At 40.7% G+C, this 22,478-nt stretch overlaps 1 protein-coding gene across 6 annotated transcripts in view; it reads right to left on the bottom strand.

Moving 5' to 3' along the window:
* The window catches only part of mical2a (microtubule associated monooxygenase, calponin and LIM domain containing 2a), a 62,427-nt gene that overhangs the window by 26,515 nt on the left and 13,434 nt on the right, over positions 1–22,478 (bottom strand). For 4 of the 6 annotated variants that reach the window (XM_086287715.1, XM_086287707.1, XM_086287710.1 and 1 more), the window contains exons 3-18: positions 17,035–17,242; positions 13,968–14,075; positions 12,740–12,841; positions 11,258–11,413; positions 9,581–9,681; positions 8,820–9,077; positions 8,015–8,130; positions 7,197–7,323; positions 7,015–7,105; positions 6,167–6,314; positions 4,175–4,374; positions 3,571–3,674; positions 3,383–3,448; positions 3,164–3,298; positions 2,725–2,829; positions 1,265–1,519 (exon numbers count right to left, since the gene is read on the bottom strand). In XM_086287715.1, coding sequence (XP_086143841.1) covers positions 1,265–1,519; positions 2,725–2,829; positions 3,164–3,298; positions 3,383–3,448; positions 3,571–3,674; positions 4,175–4,374; positions 6,167–6,314; positions 7,015–7,105; positions 7,197–7,323; positions 8,015–8,130; positions 8,820–9,077; positions 9,581–9,681; positions 11,258–11,413; positions 12,740–12,841; positions 13,968–14,075; positions 17,035–17,242 — 2,280 coding nt within the window. The remainder of the gene's footprint in view (positions 1–1,264; positions 1,520–2,724; positions 2,830–3,163; positions 3,299–3,382; positions 3,449–3,570; positions 3,675–4,174; positions 4,375–6,166; positions 6,315–7,014; positions 7,106–7,196; positions 7,324–8,014; positions 8,131–8,819; positions 9,078–9,580; positions 9,682–11,257; positions 11,414–12,739; positions 12,842–13,967; positions 14,076–17,034; positions 17,243–22,478) is intronic. The other 2 variants (XM_086287720.1, XM_086287721.1) reach the window with 1 other exon arrangement.

Genomic DNA, 22,478 nt, shown 5'->3' with positions numbered 1-22,478 from the left:
CCTGAGTTGATGTAATTACTCAAACTGTATGGGAACAGAAAACCGGGATAGTCACACAGTCCTGGCAGAGAAATGAGAGACTAGTATATGAGTTCAACCAAAGTCATGAATGAAAAGGACAATTACTCATTTTCAGATTAGACTAAAATAATGATGTAATTTATCTCAACATTAATAACACAGGCGTGGGTAAAATATCTGAAGCCAGCAGCTTAAAGGAACATTTTCACATAGCGGCTGACCTATATTTGAAAATACACATGTCCAAAGCAGTCAGATTGGACATTAAACAGTATCTAATCAGTCAGTTCCATAGTGTAAAGTCTGTATGATGTCTGAACAAGAGGTGACACTTAAACCAATCAACATGTAAATAAGGAAAACGTCACACAGTTTCTGTGGCTGATTCTCTTGACATTAGTCAGAGTTTATGTGTTGAAATAGCGTCATTGTTTTTACAATCTCAAAATCAGAGGCGCGTCAGTGGACCATTCATGTCAGTCTAGAGCTGGATCCAGGGGGTTAGCTTAGCTTAGCATAAACAGTGGAATGAGGAAAAAACATCTCGTGAATTCATATCCTGTTTATTTATTTATATCGCGCCAATTCACATCAGTCGGCTGGAGAATCTCACATTATTGGAGAAAATCCCAACAATCAAGCAACTCCTCTATGAGCAAGCACTTTGCAACAGTGGGAACAAAAACCTCCCACAGAACAGCTGTAAGTTCTAATATCTTCCTGACTCTTGCTAAAGAAATAAATCAGAGATTGTGTCTGTTGGCAGTCCAACAAAAAAACAAACTAAGTTGTGTTTCTACCCCTGCGCTCACTGTTTATGCTAAGCTAAGTTAGCGATCTTCTGACTCCAGTCATGGACAGATTTGAGAGTGGTAATAATTTGATAGCTAGTTAGCAACAGTCTGATAGCTCTAAAAAATAAATAAATATGGATTTCAAAACTTTTGTAAGGGATCATAAAAAAGACTAAATTAAAGGCCAAAAACTTCCAACAACGCTAAATATAGCGTTAAATATGTAAGACTACTCTTGCAAATTTTTGTCAGGCTGGATAATAAAGGGGCTGACTTCACCATCAGACTGCATATTACACGAGCCTAAATGTATAATCAGAAAATGATATATAATCAACATTCACTCCTTGTTGAGAAACGCAACAATCACAGTGATTTAGAAAGAGGACAGAATGAAAAAACAGACAGAAAACAGGAGTTAAAGAAATAAAAGAAGAGGCACTGTTCACCTCAGAGATGTGTTCGTCCACCTCCTTGAGACGATGGAGGACTCTTGTCATGAAATGGACTGCTGACTGACAGGAGGAAGGAGAAACAGGGGGCTCTGCACCCTCCAGCTGAGGCTTCGTCTCAGCATGCGCTAGATCGACATGTCTGAGCTTTACTACAGAAAATGGATGTGGGGGCTGAAGCTGGGGTTTGGGCAGAGTCTTTGGAGGCAGGCGGACTAACTGTTGTGCTGCTTTTCTGATACTGACTCCAAACTGAAAGGGACAATGAACATGTGAGCTCTTATAACTCGTCACTAAGCAAACAAACAACGAATCCTTTGTTTTTGTGTGCATCCACTCAGAGATCAGATACTGTAAAAAGCCATACGGATGGTTTCAACCCATTAACTAAAAATAATCAGCCATTTTAAAGCACAGCACAAGTTTTCACATTGATTTCCTGCCCCCTTGGCAGACATTAGTCATGCTAGCACAGTATGAAAATCAGCCCGCATAGGTAATATATCAATATGGGCCTGTTTGCTTTATGTTTTCCCAGAGTTATGTAACCATCTCGTGGTCATGCATGTGTAAGAAGAACCTGTTTTTAAAGAAGATTTATTTGGGGGATGCTCAAGAATTGGAAAACCAGCCTGACATCTGAGACTGCAAGTCAGCAACCGAAGACTCAACGTGAATGAAAGAATTTATGACATTGCTGACTGTTGCTTTTTGCTGGTTTTCCAACAGCTCAGCTAATGAATGCAATGCTTTGACTTCAGCAGTGGCTGAATAGGACACAATGGGTTTTTTTTATCTCATTGGCTACGACTATTCGCAAACATAATAAGCAGCCATCTTGGAATGTAAGTAAATGTATGTGAAATTCCAAAAAATGTTCAAGTGACTTTAAAATTTTAAGTTTTTCTATCAAAGAGTTCTTGTTTGTCCACAAACTGCTTCATCCTGAGCCTGTTCAGTGACTATCTGTAATACAGGCGTGGATCTTATATTCATATAATGTGTGATTCTGAATATTTAAACATATATCAAATGTGAAAATTAAATAAAGCTTGAATTTAAAGCTAACTGCAAAGTAAGCATTGTTTACTTGATTTAAGTAACAAACAGATGTCTAATTGTGTATTTTAAATTTTGAGATTTCAGTTTTGTGCCAGCTTCACTGAGTGTGCGTGTGCAACATGTGATTGCAGTCAAGCATGAAGGCATTTAGCTGGTTTATGGAGTAAAATTAGGGACCGTGTCAGTCAGACCCAAAGAAAGCAAAACCACAAGTATGGCCTTTTAAAGATCCCCAAAAACCTCTGTTTTGGAAGAATTCTGCTAGAGCCTTATACAATAGTGGCATCTGTTACTAAAATCCACTACATGAAGTACATATATGCTGTAATTTTATAGGTTTTAAACACTTTTTTCAGATGCATTTGGTTTGTCTAATTTGTGCAGTTCTGGACTACCTGTGTCACAGGAGAAGGTTTGGGTGGGACCGGAGGTCTGAGTTTAACGGGCAGACCGTCAGTGAGGTCGAGAGTACGGAGGAATGAGGACTCCTCCAAGTCTGACTGTGATTTTGCAGAGGGTTAGTAAAAAGAACAGAAACAGAAACATATGAGTAGATTAAATACCAGCAGCAAAATCAGACAAGAGAAGATTTTGAGGCACTAGCAAAAAGGAAAGTTTTGTCAGATTAAAACCACAAGCCACTGTGAATCGAGCTCATAACTGGGGAAATTTAAATCATATTTATGATCCATGAAATAAAAAGAAAAATTCTATGGCGATTTTACCATTTCTGGACTGTTGTTTAGATAAATGTAGTGCATACAGTACTTAGTACTCAGGAAATAAAATAAAATCTACATACCATTGCGAGACATATTGGTGTATAGTTTCTACCTGTGTTTTGCGGATGGTGTAGTTCGGTTTATTTTCAAACTTGGCCAACAACTGCGTAGCCATAGAGCGCACTTTATTTTCCTTTGGATCCGGCCTGTCTCGAACTGTGGAGCCATTACTGGCCAAGTTAGTGGCCTAAAGAGAGACAGACAAAACTTACTGCATAAAAAAACCTGCAAAATGATCAACTATGCACTTGCAAAGTATATGCTAACAAACCTCCTCCAAATAGAACTTCCGCCTTCTTTTGTAAATGGGGTCTGTACCGTCTAGCTTCTTCTCTTCCTAAAAACAAAGAGCAAGGAAGAAAATCGGAATATGTGACAGTCATGATTAATCAATAACAAGTGGGAATAAAGCAAACCGAAGGAACAAACAGAAAAACTTGCACTTCTGCGCAGAGTTACCTTTGGCACCCGTTTCCTGGTCAGTGCAAAATTGAGCACATTATTATTACTTTTGACTTCCTTCGACGGATAATCTTCATTGTTTTCATCCACTCCTCTGGAACCTGCAGAATAACACATGACTGCATTAACAGCTTCACATTTTTCAACCGTGAACAGCCAGTAACGTCACATTATTGTGAAATTCCCTTACAGATCACAGAATATGTAAGAGTGGTTTGGGAGAAAAGAGGACACCCCCTTTCATTTCCCTGAAACAGTGAAGCTGAAGTAAGAAGTTGGGGGTTAAATATTCCAAAAGAGTTAAGGCAGAAATTTTAAAAGCACTTCTGTTGAGACAGACAGCTGTATGCTGTTGAGAATCTCAGACTTGTGCAACCTCGCAGTGCTGGTGCAGATACACATTCCTCTCATACCATTACACTTGATTAACAGGATGGAACAACATGCGAATTTTTTCACAGAAAATCCAAAGAAATGTAAGACCTTCAACACCGATGGAATTTGGTGTAAAAGATAAGGAATAAAAACAAAACAGAGGGAGAAATATTACGAATACCAGGCTTCAGTGGCTATAACAACACAGAATAATAGAGCAGGGCACCTGATGCAGGTAGAGGCGTTCCGCGGAAGAGCTCGTAGAACTTGGACAGGTAGTTGATCATCTTGGTTTTATCCAGCTCCTCCTCTTTACTCAGCTCCTTCGCAGATGTGAATGGACGAATCCCAAATTCCCGCTCACTGATGTCAAATGCCAGCTGGAGGTTTGCAACGTGGTCCTCGTCGTTTAATGAGTCAAAATCTCTGATGGAGGCAAAAACAGTCACACTGAGTATTAAATAGTATAAATATATTATGTGTTTTTATTGTAATTTAACACAAGTGGTCAGAGTTTTTTGACTGTTTTGCTTTTGTCTGGTACTGGTTTACAATTTCCCAAATCACTCCTCAACAAACACATAAAAACTTGTTTTTAAAATATGGGTATTACGTTGACTTACAGTCAGTGGCCACTTCATTAGGTACATCTGTTTAACTGCTTGGTAATCAAGATAGGCAGCCAATCACACGACTAAATTTAGACACAGCCAAAATGACCTGATGAAGTTCTAACTAGGAATCATATTATGGACACAAGATGATTTAAGTGACTTTAAATGTGGGATGATCTGAGTAATTTAGAAACCGTTTTGGGATTTTCCCAAAAAAAAAAACATCTCTATGGTTTACAGAGAATGGCCTGAAAAGAGAAAATTTGTGAAAATAACTTGTTGACACTGGAGGAAAATGGTCAGAATACTGATCTGAGCTAACAGAAGGCCAACAGTAACTCAAAATAAGCACTTGTTATAACAAAGGTATGCAGAAGAGCATCCCTGAATGCACATGAAGCAGATGACCACAATAGGTGCTTACTCCTGTCATCTAAGAACAGGAAACTGAGGCTCCAACTCACATGGGCTCACCAAAATATTATTATATTATTTAAGATGCACTGCGGACATGTGTGGTGTGTAAGTGACATTCTTTAAGGGAACTGTACATTTCATGTGACTGACAATGACTACATGTGCAAAGGAATGACGTCACTCAGAAACACATTTTTATTTCCAACACAGCCAAAGAACCGCTTTCCTCAAATGCAGGAGAAAATAGCAGCCAGTAGCCTCTAATGGGGGAAACGGCATCTTTATGTCGTCACCTAAGTGGACAGTGTGCAGACGACTTCAGAAGTAATGAAGTAATGTAAAGACAAGAGCGGTAACCTAGCAGCAGAGCACACAAACTCTGGCATTATTCGCTAAGTGCTCAGGCTCACTTTTTTCTGCCTTTCTCTTCTGTGAACCTGCTCTGTCTGCTGTCTGCTCTGCTGACAGTCATGCATATGGAAAAGAGGAAAGGGGAAAAATGCCAGTGGTTCCTGGAAACTTACAGGACCAGATGAAATTGTGGTGGCATGTGGCAAGGTATGAAGGCACTAATTAAGGGGTTAGAGGATAAAATTAGAGTTACTAAATCCATGCTGTGAGAAGCAGTCTGATCTGAAACGTGGCAAAGAATGAAAGTATGGCTTTTGTTCTTTGTTCTTGATTAGCTGTTTTTCTCCACAGCTCTGAATCAATAGAGAGAAAAACTTGGGGTTTTTTTTAGAATTAAATACAAGTCAATAGTAATTCTGTTGGACACACATTGCTATGGGTACTGGAGCAGCTAGTATTTATTTAATTTGGCTTGACATGTATGAAATTTACACAGCTGCACACTCCTGTGAGCACCCAGCTAGTTCGGGGACAGCTGTGCATGAAGTATTTTTTACCCATCTATCAGCACAAGTTTTAAGGAGGTAGAGAGCAGATCAGATAAACACACATATAGATCAGTGCCCTTCATTGCATACCAAGCATATTTAGCATTCCATTTTAAGATGTGAATTTCCTCACAACTAGTTGTTTTTGAAGAGCTCATGGAGTTCATCTTCTCAGGAAAACAGATAACGCTCATGTGAATACATGCATGCTACGACTATGTTAACGCAACTGGTTTGGGATCAGTTTGTGGCTCTGCAGGTTGATATTATCTGACAGTTGATACGTACATCAGCTGAGGCTTGAATCTGTGGATGAGGGCACAGAGGGCGATACCATTTTTCCAAGAAGACGCCAGGTCTGTGATTATCACATTCCTGTAGCCCTCCGTCTGCTTCTGGCACCAAGTGAGAAGCCTCGCTGGTCTGACCTCTGAGTCTGCCACAGAAGCACAAAAAAGACGATTTTTTAAAATGATCAAATTCTTAAAAAGCAGTGAAAAGAAGGCAGGCTGTGTTAGAAGAACGTTTCGGTGGTTATGATGTCAGATATGATGTTACGACGACAAACCAACAAATAGTGTGCTGTTACATAAAGATGTTTAGAGTGGGTGCTGGGGTTTGTACACAAACCTGTAGAAACAAGTACGTGCTTGCTCATAAGAGCGAAGGACTGACTAAAGTGGCTTTACTCAAACACACAGAGTAGCGCGAGAATAATCAGACTAAACAGAATATAACAGAATTCTGGCACCAATGTTTACTTTTCGCTTCGGGTTTCAAAATTTTGTCATTGATTTTTTTTTTAAATGTTTAAACGCAGGGTTGTTTTATGGACGTGACATTGAGTTTTGTTGATATTGGAGAGGGATGTATGTGTGTTTGACTGTTTCTTTCATAGTTTCCTCTCTTCAATGAACCCACATGTAAAAACAAACCTCATATCGTGACTTATTCCCTAAACTGAAGTTAATTCTGGCGACTTACTACTTCTGTTAGAAGGGAAGGAACTGAATGGGGGAGATTTAGGCTACAATGATTGCATTAGGAGCCTTTGAAAGGAGAAGAAACCCTATTAGTTATAGTATTAGTGAATAACCGGAGATGACTCAGTGGCATTCAATTCCTTTAACCCTTACCACGTCTGGAGAGATTGACAGGCCGTCGTATGGTAGCGGCACGCTCGAGAGAGCAGGGGTTAAGCTGTCCGCTAATGTACAAATGACGCACCTGAAACAGAAAGGCAAAGAAAAAGCTGTTGGAACTGAGATATTAGTATTAGTATTTAAATGATCCATTGACAGATTTGCTGACATCTCACCTGGTGAGGCCTGATGCAGGTAGAGTTGAGGTTGGGGTATCGAGTTGCTGGGTCTAGGGTGTACTGCTCAAAGTTTTTGGCAATGTTTTCAGGGGTTGTCTGTGGTAGTAGTCGGTAAATGCTCTCCCTGTACCAAGACAAGAGGCATTACTGCATCACTTTAATGCCAGTGTGTCAAACCTAAGGCCCGGGGGCAAGGATCAGTCCCCTTCAAGAAGGCCAACGGGACAGTTTTGGAAAATGTGAAGGAGGATATAAACTTTTAACTGTATTTTCATAGTTTTATAGCTTTTCCTGCTGATAAAGACCGAAGTAAGTAAGTAATAGATAAACATTTAAATAACAACATTTTTCACTTGGTTCAAAAATAATTAACAGAAATATTCCATTTTATAATTACAGGAAACTCAACACAATGAGCTAGCAGAGTTTTTTTCTGTAATGTTACACACAAATGAATAAATAAATAAATGAATAAATAAATAACAATAATGCATTTTTTTCTTACAATTAAAAAGATTTATTATTATTAAGCCCAAAGCATTTCTTTATCATGTAGAAAAACTGACATGTACTGCTAAAGTTGCACTTCTTATATTAAAATATTAAATTAATTAAGTTAAATTAAATGTGTAGTTAAATGTCTTTACACTGAGAGAAAGGTGAGTTTCACTGCTCCGGCCCACTAAAGATCAAAGTGGGCTGTTCGTGGCCCACAACGTAAAATGAGTTTGACATGCTGATTATGTGAACAATGTGTTTGAGTAGCACAGATTTATAGGAGGCGCTCACTAATGCCCAACATAAAGTGTGGGTACCTCTCTGCCAGCACTTCGAGGACCGGCTGACCCTGCGCCCAGCTCTTTACCATCCAGGCCGTGTCGAAGGCAGCCAGGAAGCCTCTGGCGCAGCCTGTTCCCATTGGCCAGAAGGGCTACACAGCAACACACAACAAGTTTGCCAGTTATTGTTAGAGGCATCGTGCCGTGGCTTTTAGTCTGTTTGACATACTTCTTCTCTTGGTCATCGGGGGATATACAAAAAAAGGAGACAAGCTTTTTGGATTCCAGGTCATAGAAGTTGAAATAATGGAAAAATAAAGTCATGCTTAAGCAAACTGCAAACATGAAGTGTTAGGGGGTGATTATGTTTTCTGAGTGCAGATTTCCTTTTACAGAGAGACTGCTTACACAATAAAAAAATAAAAGTGATGGGAAACCAAAGAAATGAGAAAAATGTGGCTCCATTAGAGAAAAGTTTGGTCTTGTCTGGAATTTGGGATGTCTTTAGTATTTCTGTTGTTATGTTTTACCCTGTCATGTCACATACCAAAGCATTGACTATCCAAGTTTGAATATCTTACACACTTTCCTAAAAAAGCTCAGGTTGCCCATGTCTCTAAATAGATTCCTGAAATGTCCCTGTGTGCTTCTGGACCACCACCATTGTCTCAGAGCACAAAAATTCTGCTCCCTTAGTGATTCCAGACAACATCACCATCAAGTTTGAGACAGAGCAAACTGTAAACGACCGCTTTCTACCGGTCTTCTGCCCACAGCAATTGGATAGAGGAATTTAAATATCCATGCCATGAATGCCGGATTCTGCTACTTGCTGTCTTACCTCAAGCAGACTGTCGCCAACCAGTGCTACCAGCAACTGGTGTCCAAATCTCTCCCTGACCAGAGCAGCGTTCTCAGAGGCGTACATGTTAGTGAAGTCAAACATTGCTACATCTGGCTGCCCGCAATGGTTCATGGCAAAGTCCAGTGTGGGAAGTTGGTAGTTTGTGCCAAAGTCAGCAGCCTCTCGGGCGTAGCACAAAAGAGCTTCCTGGTTGACGTTTTCACCACTCAGCAGCATCTCTGTGTCTGAGTAATCCTGTCGGACCGAAGCAGTCAGAACAACCACAATGAATTTGTGTGCAAAAGCGAAACAAAAGCTCTCTGTTTATGAAAGAAATCAACGGAAGACAGTGAATAAAGAAAAGTAAGTAAGAAAAACTGATGAGCACAGATTTATAAATGATAAAATCAAATCGTTCTGAATCGAAATCTCTGAAGCATCAAGTTCTGCCAACATCTGTCTGCATCTGTTAGCGGTTATGGTTCTCCTGAAGCCAGTGCTTAGGGCTAAACAAATTACAATACAATGAATTTAACACATGACCGACACAGTCTTAGAAATAAACAAAAGATTTGACAATTTCAAATTTATTGTATTTTACGATATTAATTCTTGGAATAAGAAACCTGAACTGTAAATTGTCTGTAATATTCTTTATTTTTAAAATATAAGATAAATAACAATAATAAAAAAAAAAAAAACCAGACAGCATGAAATAAGATTACAGCAGATCTGTGGAGCTAGTGTATTTTGCTCACGTTGATGACGACTCCCTTGTCCAGCAGGCTTTGTTTCTTGGCAGTCATGACAAAGTAATGTGTGTTGTCCTTGTAGTACACAATGTTCTCCAGATCAATACCTGTGACAAATGACAAGTTTGCGTTACGGCTACAATTCATAAAAATCACCAACAAGCTTTTTCCACAGAGATGAAAGCTTGAACTCGCTTTTGTATGCTGAAAGGGGTTTAAATAAATGGTTTCTTCACACATCAGTGTCTCTTTCTGATGAACAGACTTCTTATTTTTTATTGCTGGAGGCTCAGAATGATCCCAGTGAAAATAATGAAAACAGTCGCTGCACAACATTCTTGATATTTCTTCAGGTATTGAGAACACTGTGCAAAATATCCCTGAAACTTTTAGTGAATTTGAAGATTTTAGATCTGATTTTTGCTGCATTTGGTCTGTAGTGACTTAGTGGTCTCACAGAGAAGTTTAATCTAAACAGCTTGGTTTTCATCTAACAGATAATTGTGGCTGATCCTGTTGGATCCATTATTATGTGTGATATTTAAGACTCATCCACTGTTGAAAAAAAATTGAAATGCAAAAATTGGATGATGTAACATGCATTTTCTTTAATTGCATGTGTTTCATCAAATATTTAACATGCTTTTAAAGTGTCAAACTGTAGCAGTTTGACAACCACCGTTCTCCTGCCAAATCCAGAATCATCCATCTGATTACCAGACAGAGAAGTGGGATTTGCAGCTCCAGAGAACACGTCTCCACTGCTGTCCAGTGGCAGCAGGCTTTACACCACAGCAACCGCCACTCTGCATTGTGTTTGGTAACGTAAGGCTTGGATGCAGCTGCTCAGCCATGAAAACCCATTCCATGAAGCTCTGTAGGCACTGTTCTAGAGGTAATCTGAAGCCCACATGAAGTTTGTAGGTCTGCAGAAAGTCGGTAACCTCTGTTGACCCTACTCTGTGAGTTCATAACTGAGTTGCTGTCGTTCTCAATCACTTCCACTTTGTTACAATACCACTAACAGTTGACTTATATTTAGTAACGAATTCCTCACTAAATTCACTGAATTCACGGAGCTGCAGGTGTAGGTGCTTGATTTTATCCACCTGTGACCATGGAAGTGATCGGAACAGCTGAATTCAATGATTTGGATGTGTGAGTGAAAACTATAACAACATAGTGTAACACCCAGTTTGTAATCTTACTATAATACACTAAATCTCCTTCTGTCTGTTTGCTTGCCCACAGACTCCTCCTACACTATCAGGAGTCGAGCAACCAAAATTGGCACACAGGTACATCTTAGGCGCCTGAGGGCTTTTCTCTATGTCACATATCATGATGTCATCATGTTGCCTAGCAACCATCTACCAACAAAATGACTCATTTGTTGTGTTAATGCACCTATAACACCTTGTGAAAGCATAACATTGTTTTTATTTCACAATCGTAACATCACAAAATCAACACAAAAATTTCAATATGGATGATATGACATCATTACGTTACCTAGCAACTACCCACCAAGGGGATAAAAATCATATACCAAACAACAATAAAGCATTGGTGATACTGGACTCAAGACAATTCAGCATGAGATACTGACTAACTAAGCATTTATTCAAATTTAAGCCTCTGAAATTGCCAGGTTTAATGAGTCTATTTGCACTCCCTTCCCACCTGTCTCTTCTTTGAGGTCAAGAAAGAACTTCTGGTTGAAGATGAAAGCCACTCCACTGATCTCTTCTACTTTGGCCTCTGCGGTGGTGTTCCTGTTGATGAAGTTGGCTGTGATGGCGATTGCCAGTTTACCCCTGAACTCCTTCCTTTTGAAACCTGGGAGAATGGAAAAAATAAAGACGGAAGAGAGAAAGAAATGGGGATGTTAATCTTCACAAGCAAACAAAGGCCTATCATCCTTTCCAGAGGAAATCTAGCAGTAAACCACAACTGCAAGGAAGTCATTTTAGGATAAGAGGCAGCTTGCCAAGGTGATTCTTTTTAGCGACAAGGAAACAAAAAGCTATGTGTTGTAAAAAGCCCGAAGAAGTAAACTGCCAAACGTATCATAAAATTAGCCTTCAGAACCAAAAGTATGTGGCATTCTTTCATCTTATTAACAATGTATTCAAGGTGTAAGAATTCAAGTTCAAAAATAGTTTTAAAAGTATCTTTGTGGAATCTAATTAAATCTTTTAAATACAAAAGTAGCAGAATAGCTCTGCTGATGACTGCCAATGTCAGATCTTTTGAACAGAAATGGACACAGGAAACAAAAAAAATAAAAACATCATGCATTCTTCAGTCCCATAACCAAAATAACTCAAATTAAGGTTCAACATTTTACTGGCAAATCAAACTATTTTCTTTTCCAACCTGTAAATGAAAGACTCCCAACTATGAGTGTGTGAAGGCTACGAGGAAGGGGGGAAATCAAGTGGTTCCATATAACAAAGTGATGTGTGCAATAGTGACGGTACAGAAGTGATGCTCTGAGCATGTGCTGCAGCCTCTCCGCACTGTCACTGTTAAATGTCATCCGTCACTTCACTGCTCGTTTCCAAAACCAGCAACAACAAACGGAGAGCATTTTGCTCTATGTTACCGTAGCTAAGACACAAAAGCAAGCTCACTGCAGGGAAAAATTATTTCCCCCAGGAGTCTTCATAATTGGGGAATGAGCTAAACGTTTTGTTCTGCCCCAGAATGCCCTTTTTAGGAATAAGCATTTGTTGCGATTTGGTCGTTAGATGACAGCATTTTTAAAAGAGAGGAGACGGATGGAGATGGGATGATGGAACCGATCCAGGGGGAAAGCATCAGCTGCTGCGCTGAGCCCCAGCTCTGCTCTATTTATGTACAGAGCTTTGGCTGTTTTGTGTGCAGCCGGTCCCACTGGGAGAGATCAATGGCTCCGTGCAAGTGCAAGTTTGCAAAAGGTGGGTTTCATTTATAGCATTGTAATAACGTGCCTCAAGTTTATTTAAAGTGAGAGCCCAGAAAAAGTCTGGAGGAATGTAAGGGCTGTAAAGTGAACAATAGGTCTGCTATTAAACTATTTTTGAGCAATTTCTTAGTCGCAACAGGTTCATCAGGTCTAAAAGTACAGTACATCCTTGAGGCATCTATACTCTTCATCACTTTTGTTTGCCGTCTTCTCACCTTCCAGGGTATTTCTGCGTCCGTCAGCTCCCACCACCACATCAAACTCAAAGTTAGCCACGGGGTGATCAGCAGGTTGGATTGCAGCCCTCCACCCAACCCCTGAAAGACAGAGTAAAACTGAGAGGGCCGAAAAGCCACATAATATAAATCCTAGGACAACAGCCTTTCATTCCTATTTGAATATTCCACCACAGAACAATAACACATGCCATGGGGAATGTTACATGATAAGAACACCTTTTCTTCCTGGATCGCTCCGCCGCCTGCCATGCTTGTGCAACTCTAAAGTCATCAGCATAGAGTGAACAAAAGGAGAAATAGAGCTTTATGATGAGCAGGAAAGTAAGAGACTCAAAGCATAAGGTCAACTGCATCTGGCCTGCAGACCATCAGCATAATTAAAGTCTGAAGTACTCTTTCAACTTTATTATGACCCATTTTAAGCGTGCAAGTGGGAGCTACAGAAGTGTGAGACCAGCACAGGAACAGCTTGGCAAGTTGTGCAATATCATCATGTGGAAAATGCATTCCATGATGTCAAAGGCACGGCTAAGTCCGTCGCAGCAGAGCACAGAACACAAGTTTGTGTCTAAATTTAGGCCAGGCTCTTCTTGTTATCACTGCATTGATATTACAGCTGGAGGAACAGCACAATAGCATGTTCGCTATTTTCTTCTTCAGAGCTTATAGGGAAATGCAGGATGTGAGGGTCAAGTAGTCATTTACGAAGCAGCGCTCAGTTAATGCCATTAAGTTGGGGAAAAAAAAGGAAAGTGACACTTTTATTCTCACTGCTTTCTAATACATGAAGTCCTCCTGTATCAGATATGCATTTGAGCAAAATAACCGTTGCTGACCTCATCCAAATATGATAGCAAAGTACTTCAATGCCAATGTTTATCTCGTGTTTACCGGTGGCTGTCAAGGAAATTAAATACTGCAGGATGAAAAGTCTTTCGCTGTCTAACCAGCCTTGAATATGAGCCGAAGCTGCAGAGCAGGAGGATTACTACAAATCCTCCAGGAAGCTCCACAGTATAGATCTCTAAAGAAACGTCTTCATTGAGCTTAACACATTGTTAAAAATCTCAACTTCACCTTATTAAAACACCAAGCTGTACAATTTCAGCCTTTTAAATCTCCCCAAATCTTGCGGCTAATAAACAAACTGTCAGCGAGTGAAGACAAACTCGCTGTTAATCTGTTGTTTGGACATGAAACCGACCTTCATTTTCCTGAGGTTCCAACAGGTTGACAAACTCCACATTGATGTGAAACTCCACGGCAACAATCAGGGCAACCTTCAGCAGGATCAACTGCAGCTGCTGAATGCCTGCAAGACAGATTCAGATTAATGTTTGGACACAGATGTAAGCCTGCCAGTTTTTACACCATCTTGAGAGGAAACTGCTCATTGTTTGAAAATTTGAAAGCTTTATACAAAAGGAACGTTGAGATCATGGATTGCTTCTTTTGTACAAATGAGTTTTATACAAATGATTAAAATTAAAGATGCACCGACTGACTGACCAGCGACCACCGGCCACCGGCCAATCAGACTCACGTGTCCCTTTTATGCATGCACCTGGGATGAGGTTGAGAAGAGTCCCACAGCTCTGGAAAACCTCCTGTGTTGTACCAGTGCCAAAGACTTCACGCCCCAAGGACCTCAACAGCTACAGGCCAGTGGCTCTGACATCCCACCTGATGAAGACCCTGGAGCGGTTGGTCCTGGCTCAGCTTCGGCGCCTAACAAGCTCATCACTGGACCCACTTCAGTTTGCCTACCAGCCTGGCATTGGAGCGGATGATGCCGTCATTCACCTCCTACATCGTTCCCTCGCTCACCTGGAGACCGCTGGAAGCACTGTGAGAATCATGTTCTTTGATTTCTCCAGTGCCTTCAACACTATTCTTCCCTCGGTTCTGAAGGACAAGCTGGAGAACTCTGGAGTGGACCATCACCTCACTACCTGGATTTTGGACTACCTCACCGACCGACCACAGTATGTGAGGACTCAGGGCTGTGTGTCGGACAGGGTCGTCTGCAGTACGGGGGCCCCACAGGGAACGGTTCTGGCTCCGTTCCTCTTCACCATCTACACTGCAGACTTCTCCCACAATTCCACCCAGTGCTTCCTGCAGAAGTTCTCTGATGACTCTGCAATAGTCGGCCTCATCACTGATGGGGACGACAAGGAGTACAGAGGACTGACTCAAGACTTTGTGGACTGGTGCCAGCTGAACTACCTCCAGATCAACGCCAGTAAAACCAAGGAGCTGGTGGTAGACTTCCGCAGGCACAAGCATTCTCCACTGCAACCACTGAACATCCAGGGTATGGACATTGAGGCTGTGGACAGCTACAGGTACCTTGGTGTTCATCTGAACAACAGACTGGACTGGACTCATAACTCAGACGCCCTCTACAGGAAAGGGCAGAGCAGGCTGTACCTGCTGCGGAGACTCAGGTCGTTTGGGGTGGAGGGCCCACTCCTGAAGACCTTCTATGACTCTGTGGTGGCTTCTGCTATCTTTTATGGTGTGGTCTGCTGGGGCGGCAGCATCTCTGCTGGGGACAGGAAGAGACTGAACAGGGTGATCCGAAGGGCCAGCTCTGTTCTAGGATGCCCTCTGGACCCAGTGGAGGTGGTGAGTGACAGGAGAACGGCGGCTAAGCTGTCATCCCTGTTGGACAACGTCTCCCACCCCATGCAGCAGACTGTGACAGCACTGAGCAGCTCCTTCAGTGGGAGACTGCGGCACCCACGGTGTGGGACGGAGAGATTTCGCAGGTCTTTCCTCCCCACTGCTGTCAGACTCCACAACAATGACTTTAACTGAACAAACACACACATCCACACATGTGCAATAACACTAAGTGCAATAATCTTTTCTGGCATCGTTGTATTTTTACTCAGTTGTATATAGCATTCGTATTCTATTTTTATCTTATTGTATATTTTTATTCTATTTTATTCTACTGTATATAGTATATTATTTTATTCTATTCTGTACAGCTGTGTACTGTATTTATTCTTATTGTATTCTAATTTTTGCGTCATAACTTTTGCACTGTCCACTTCCTGCTGTGACAAAACAAATTTCCCACGTGTGGGACTAATAAAGGTTATCTTATCTTATCTTAACACACATGCAGTGGTGAGGAAAACACCCAAAGTAAACTGCGAGGTGACCACAGACTCTTACAGACTCTTGAATCACCCTCACCCGGCTGAACACGGACATTTTAAAAAAAGAGAACAAAGGGAAAGCTCAGAGCAAGCCACGAGCTAGCAGCCTCGGTATGAACAAAGAACCAAAGCAGTTATGAGGAAGATTTATGGAGACAAGTGAAACTAGAAACTAATATAATTACCCAACATTAGTTTTATTACATAAATCTGCTGCACCTGCTTTTATTCAGTAAGGTAAAATATATTAGCTAAAGGTGGGTGTACAGCAGCTAATTTTCAGTTAATTATCCGTATATATAAAAAATTTATTTAACTGAACTAAATTGAGTTGAAAAACCTAAACCCTGAAGCACAAAAGGTTATTGTTTTGTCCTTTTTTTCCAAATACTGCAGTTTCTGTGCTTATCTTTCTAGAAAATGAACAGACTGTTACTGCTGCTTTCAGTACAACTGAATGAGCTGAATCAAAACATTTAGTGCCCAGTGGACAGAAAAGGTAAAAAAGATGAGCCCTCAACGACACACATTTAAAAAGGTTCTATCTGTCCAACAGCCCAACAGGTCTTTTTTGTCACTTTGTTTTTATTTGTTTTGCCAAACTTATCAGAGATGCAGGCTTTTAAACTGAGCTCAGGTAACAACCCAGGTGGTTCCTCTACTTTATAGTCCAAATGATGCAATTTCCATGTTTTCCAAAAAGAATTGTAAATTTTGATTCATCTGACAACAGATCAGTTTTTTAGTCCTTAAATGAGCTTTGGCTCAGAGAAGCCTGTCTGGATCATGTTCACACGGCTTCTTCTTTGCATGATTCCTGAAAGTGTTCCTGAACCCATGCAGTGATTTCCATGACAGAATCCTGCCTGTTTTCTAATGCGCTGCCACCTGAGGACCTGAAGATCACAGGCATACTAGTTTTCACAGGCATCCAGTACCCTTGTGCACAGAAATTTCTCCAGACTCTTGGTAATATTATGTATGTACAGCACCTTAATGTCAAATTTTTTGCAGCATAAAGCACTTTAAGGTTGGAGTTAATAATTTGTGACAACAGGTCAAAGAAAAGCAAAGGCCGGTGTAGTTTCAGATACTCACTGATGTGGTCGATGGCTCCGGCACAGAATTTTCCATAGAACTTTTTGGCCCCCAGTCCCCGCAGGTCATGAATGGTATAGGGCCAAAGATGGAGCACGTTGTTCCTGGAAAAAGAGTCCCTCTTTTCAATCACCACCACTTTAGCACCCAGTAGGGCAAGTTCAATGGCAGTCCGCAGGCCGCAGGGACCTCCTCCGATGATGAGGCACTAAATAAGAGGGAATGACAAATTGACCTCATTAGCAACACAAGGAGGAACCAAGCAAAAATCTCAGTCTTTGTACAATATTAATAGCAGAAGGCTGAGAGTTTTCCTGCAGAGTCCCAGATGAAAAATAGTTCACAGCCAACTTGTTTATAACATGCCTAGAAGCATTATGACATCTGCATAGATCACGATAGAGAGTACCATTTCACTGCACCACTGGACCATTTAGAGGCTGAGTGTCTTACTTAAAGACCCTAAAGGAAGACTGGCATTGACTCAGAGAATTATTGTGTCTTAGGATAACTTCCCCAGACCACCCGGTGTGCGTGAGGATTGTTAATAAAACACATTAAACGTGAGAGAGACAGATTACGGGTGCCCAAAGTGGTGCATTTGTCAGGAACTTCCCAAAAATGGATATTTGCGAACAACTTCCACCCACCTAAACCAACCTTTGCATATCTATCTCGTTATTCACGCACCAGCCTCTCCCAAAAATGCATGAAGTCAGTTCACTGAGGCTACTGCGTGTGTCTGAGAATGTGCGGTTTAAACATGACATCATTCCTTGAGTGATAGATGAAAGAAGTGACGCATGTGTGCTGGCAAACTCTCCTTTCCTTATGAGCACATTAAGAGGCTTTACAGAGAACTGTGCAGAGAGAAGATGTGTCTCAATTCTTTTGAGATTTAATCCAGAGGCAAGCTCCGACTCCTGCTGGGTGCAACAAGGCGGACTGTCTCCTGTCTCAATAGCCTCACCACATTTTAAATGCTGAAAATATCTTTTCTTTCACTTTTCTTGGAAGGTTTGCCACTTATCCAACACAAAGATCTATAGCAGCTCACTCCCTGCCATCCTGAGTCTCCAACAACTACACAACCAGAAAGAGTGAGGAGGGTTAATATGTATCAGCTCTGTGAGACAATCCGACATCATGACCTAATCGACTTCTTTCCCTGCGCCAAAAACAAGCAGCTGGGTTTTCATCACTCAGCACTGTCTCTCACATTGAGCAGCTGAGCACCAGGTGTGATGAAGAACACAATGTTGAACCATGAGTTGCCCGAGGTTATAAAAATGAGGTATTCTCAGGTGTGGAGCACAAACAGGTGGTGGAAGCATTGCCTGGACAAGCCTACTGGCAAGGTTTGTTTTCCTCAACAAAGAGGAAGTTAAGCGAACCAGCTATTTTCACAGCCAGACCGAAATCGAGGATGCTAAAAAAAAAAAGAAGTAAAAATTAAAATAAAAAAACCAAAAAAAAACCCACGATGTCGCAGCAGAGCAGCGCTAAATCGGTTTGTTCAGATGTGTCGTCACAGTGTGTCCAATTTTCCTAAACTCACATCACCGCTTTGATCTCTCCAGCAATAATTAGCAAAGATGTCCCCTTTGTTTGACCACTTTTCCATTCGCTCATATATTTTTCCAGATATGAGGTTTTTCCTGAGGGCCAGCTCCACATCTGCCGAGTCAGGACAAACGCTTCCTTTCAGCTGCCCACCTGTGACCTCATTCTCATCCCAGCCCTGACATCTGTCTCCTGCCTTATCACCGAGCCCAGTTAGTCTGGTGATAAACTCACAGTTTGGTGTGAACGCACAGCATAGCCAAGAGGCCTCTGCTCTGTCATCGGGAGAGAATCAGGAGGTTATTTATTCATCTTCACATTATATTGTCAACTCATTTTTATAGGATCAAAACAGTAGAAAATAGCAATCAGAGCAAAAGTTAGTGTTTTCATTTTGTGCATTTTGCAAAACTCAATTCACGTCATCATCATATTTAACCTCCAGAGACTTGACCTCTCATTTGGTATTTTTTTCATTTCTATCTGCGATTGTTTGGAACTGATAAGTAAAAACTAAGAATTTCTTTTATACACAAAGTATTATGTCCTCATATGGGGACAATAGGCTTATTTTACAGCATAACACAATAAAGTCACTATTGTTTACAAAGCCTCAAACACTTTATTGAGCAGTACAAAAGATGAGGTGCCAAAAAGGCTAATCTTGATATATGAGGATACAGGACTCAGGAGGTTAAGGAAACAGAGCAAACATTTACATTTCTAAGATAAAGCAACTTCCAGCTGCTCCATCACTCACAGTGGCTCACCACAACAGATAGTGACAAATGTTTGACTTGACAGATTTTTTTTTTTCTTTTTAATGCAACCCCAAAGGGATCTGTGTCTCCTCCTGGGGATCTTTCACTCCTTAGGCAAATCTGTAACCCACTACACTACGGAGCCACCAGCATTTTGAGACATCTGCATCATCAGTGCAAGTTCTTTTCCCCAAACCCTTGAAAATTGCACAATACATTTTAACTAATAATTCTTGAGCTATAAGTTGCAAAAAAACAAAAACAAAAGCCAAATAAATTATAGAAACGAAAACTCAAAAATAAAACTGATTTTTTTTATTTGTCAGTTAAAACGGGAAAAAAACATAATTTTTTGGCAATTATCTCATAGTTTAGTTTTTATAGGGTTAAAACCAGCCACACAATTTTTGCATATTGAAATGAATGATCTCTTAAGGTAAACCCACACAAACAAACCCTGGACCGTTACGCTGCATTACCGCTCTTACTGGTAAGGCTGTTTGGTCTGACCACAACATGCCAAAAGATTTACAGTTGCTCCTTTTATTAGGGGAAAAGCAGATTAGCGACAGTCACCTGAAGATAATACAGGCACGCGTTGGAGTTTTGGACCTCTAGCAGCATTTTAGATTTTGTGACTTTTTAGTGTCACAGTCACAGAGGAATTTTGTATTGCTGTTGTCCATCTGACCATCCCTTTATTGGGAGCATGATTTCTAACAAACAAGATTGAAGGCTTTTGTTTGTTTGTTTTAAATGTGGCACAAACATTTACTTAGACTCGAGCATTAACTAATTTGATTTTGTTGGTCAAAATTTATGGTCAATTTGACCTCTCAAAGTGCAATAATTCCCATGCTCATGACAAAATACCACACTAATGCATACAGGTAATAACATAAAACAAGGAAGCATAAAGGGAGATGATTATAAAGTGCAATTTGACTGTTTGAAGCAGACATACAAAAGGGAGGCGGTGACTCTGGTTTTGTTTATTTTCCTGCGTGCGCTCACAGACAATGCAAAACTCATGTAAAAGAAACATGTAAAGGTTTCCAGGTGATTTCTCTGATGTGCAGGTGATGCTAATGCGCTGGCAGAGTCATGCAGGCTCATGTATGCGCACAATGCAGTTTGGAGCGTAAAACTGGAACTGAAGAGAAGCTACAAGAAAAACTCCTATATGTGTTTAAATCAGGTGTAATTATAAAAAAAGATCTGTGAGGTGCACTGAAAATGTCTTTGTCTATATTAGGGTGTCAAACTTGAGGCCCGGGGGCCCGAATTGGCCTGCCGAAGACTACAATCTGGCCCACTGGACAGCATTGGAAAATGTGAAGAAGGGCATGAATTTTGGACTTTTAACAGTATTTTCATAAGTTGTACAGCTTTTCCTGCTGATAACAACCTCCTGCACAGCCATTCATACTGCACCAAAGTAGTTAAGTAACAGATAAACAATTGCTTTGGTCTACAACTACATTGATTCGACAGTTTAAAATACGATGAGCTACCAGAACTTCTTACCCTTTAAGTCAGGCTGACATATTTCATTTACCACAGCTGGATTTCTTTAGCATGTAGATAAACTGAGTCATAAAGTTGAAACTGCACTTCTTTTTCTTATATTGAGATATCACAAGGATTAAATGTGTACTTAAATTTCTTGACAATGACAGAAAATGGAGTTTTGCTGATCTGGCCAACTTAAGATCACAGTGAGCCATATGCAGCCCACGATGTAAAATGACTTTGACATCACTCGTCTTTTTTATGAAAAGATTCATTCTGTTGTAGGCAGTAAAACTTCACGAAAAAGACACAAGCTACAGCCACATGTCACCTCAGCCAGCTGTGTCCGGTAATAAAACCCAGATGACATTACATCCTTTTAAAAAAAGTTACTGCTACAGCAGCAATAAGAAGACGAAGAGGTGCTGAGTGATATCACATCTGTCAGTGTTAAAGAGCTGCGCTGTCATAAAAATGACTCGTTACCTCGCGGTTCTCAGAGGAGACGCTTTTAATCACGTAACGGCAGACCGCCTGGCCATGAGTAATTAAAACATTGTGCAAGTGTACCTGGCTCATTAAATCTCTGGCATTTGCACAATCACAAATTCACTACGCGCCACTCACTGGCTAAGCGTCTACATTTTATAACACAACTCTGTGGATTGTCAGAATTAACAGCTTTGGCTCAGAAGTTTAAGGGTCACACTTTCTTCAAAAAATATTTTTTCCTTCTTATTACCAGTTTGGGCGCCGGCTTAAATCAGGCAGAACGAGTAAAACCGGGCTCACATTTTAAAAACACATTTTCAATAATAACGCGGGCCTGGCTCCAACCCTTTGAGACGAGCCCAATTTTAGTAACGCTGGGGCCAAATAATCACAGTTGCTGACTGATGCTGTCTGCTTCTCTGGGCAATAAAACAAGCTCTCTCAATCTGAGCGCTGCTGATGGCTGCAAGGTAATCACACTCCTCTGGGTTTTTCTACTTTCCGTCATCACCTTTACTGCCCCCACGCCCACATACACAGGATACTGTACACACACCCTTTTTTATGGCTCTTTTGTCCCTTTTGCAAGTTGTTTTTCATCATGCACTTCAAGACTACCCCCTGAATAGCGCTCTTATTGCACATTTAATCTGCTGTCTGAATAGGACTGAATCTTTACACGACAGTCAAAAAAAAGCAACACACAGCTGTCTTCTTGGTTTCCCCCTTGTCTTTAATAGTAATAAAATGCAAATGCATGCAATTTATATTTTTTTCTGCTGGCTGATCTGTCTTTGTGAAAATTTCAGGATGTATTTATTCCAGTTTTGTCATATAACACCTGTCTGCAGCAGAAAACATTTCCTGCCCCGTCTGTTGAGAGCTGTTAAAGGAGTGAAACAGTAACTGTCTGGGCAAGTAGAGGTTAAAATAAAGACTACTTGAGCTATGGCACTCTGTAGAGCACTTTAGCAGGGTCTCAGTGAGACTGCCCCTGAACTGAGGTACAATTAAAAAGGAGTCATGTGAGACGAAACCATAAAGATACTTCCTAAATCATAAAACATCAACTTTAATGATGCATGAACCAAGCTTTGTGATCATTTTTAGACTTTC

This window comes from Aulonocara sp. 'chitande type north' Nkhata Bay, linkage group LG1 (genome assembly GCF_057382095.1).
Source record: "Aulonocara sp. 'chitande type north' Nkhata Bay isolate Kocher_YH1m ecotype deep benthic linkage group LG1, A_spYH_male_GT1.1, whole genome shotgun sequence".
In the NCBI taxonomy this organism is placed as follows: domain Eukaryota; kingdom Metazoa; phylum Chordata; class Actinopteri; order Cichliformes; family Cichlidae; genus Aulonocara; species Aulonocara sp. 'chitande type north' Nkhata Bay.
Note: the sequence above shows the minus strand (reverse complement) of the source record. Positions and strands in the feature narration are given on the sequence as shown.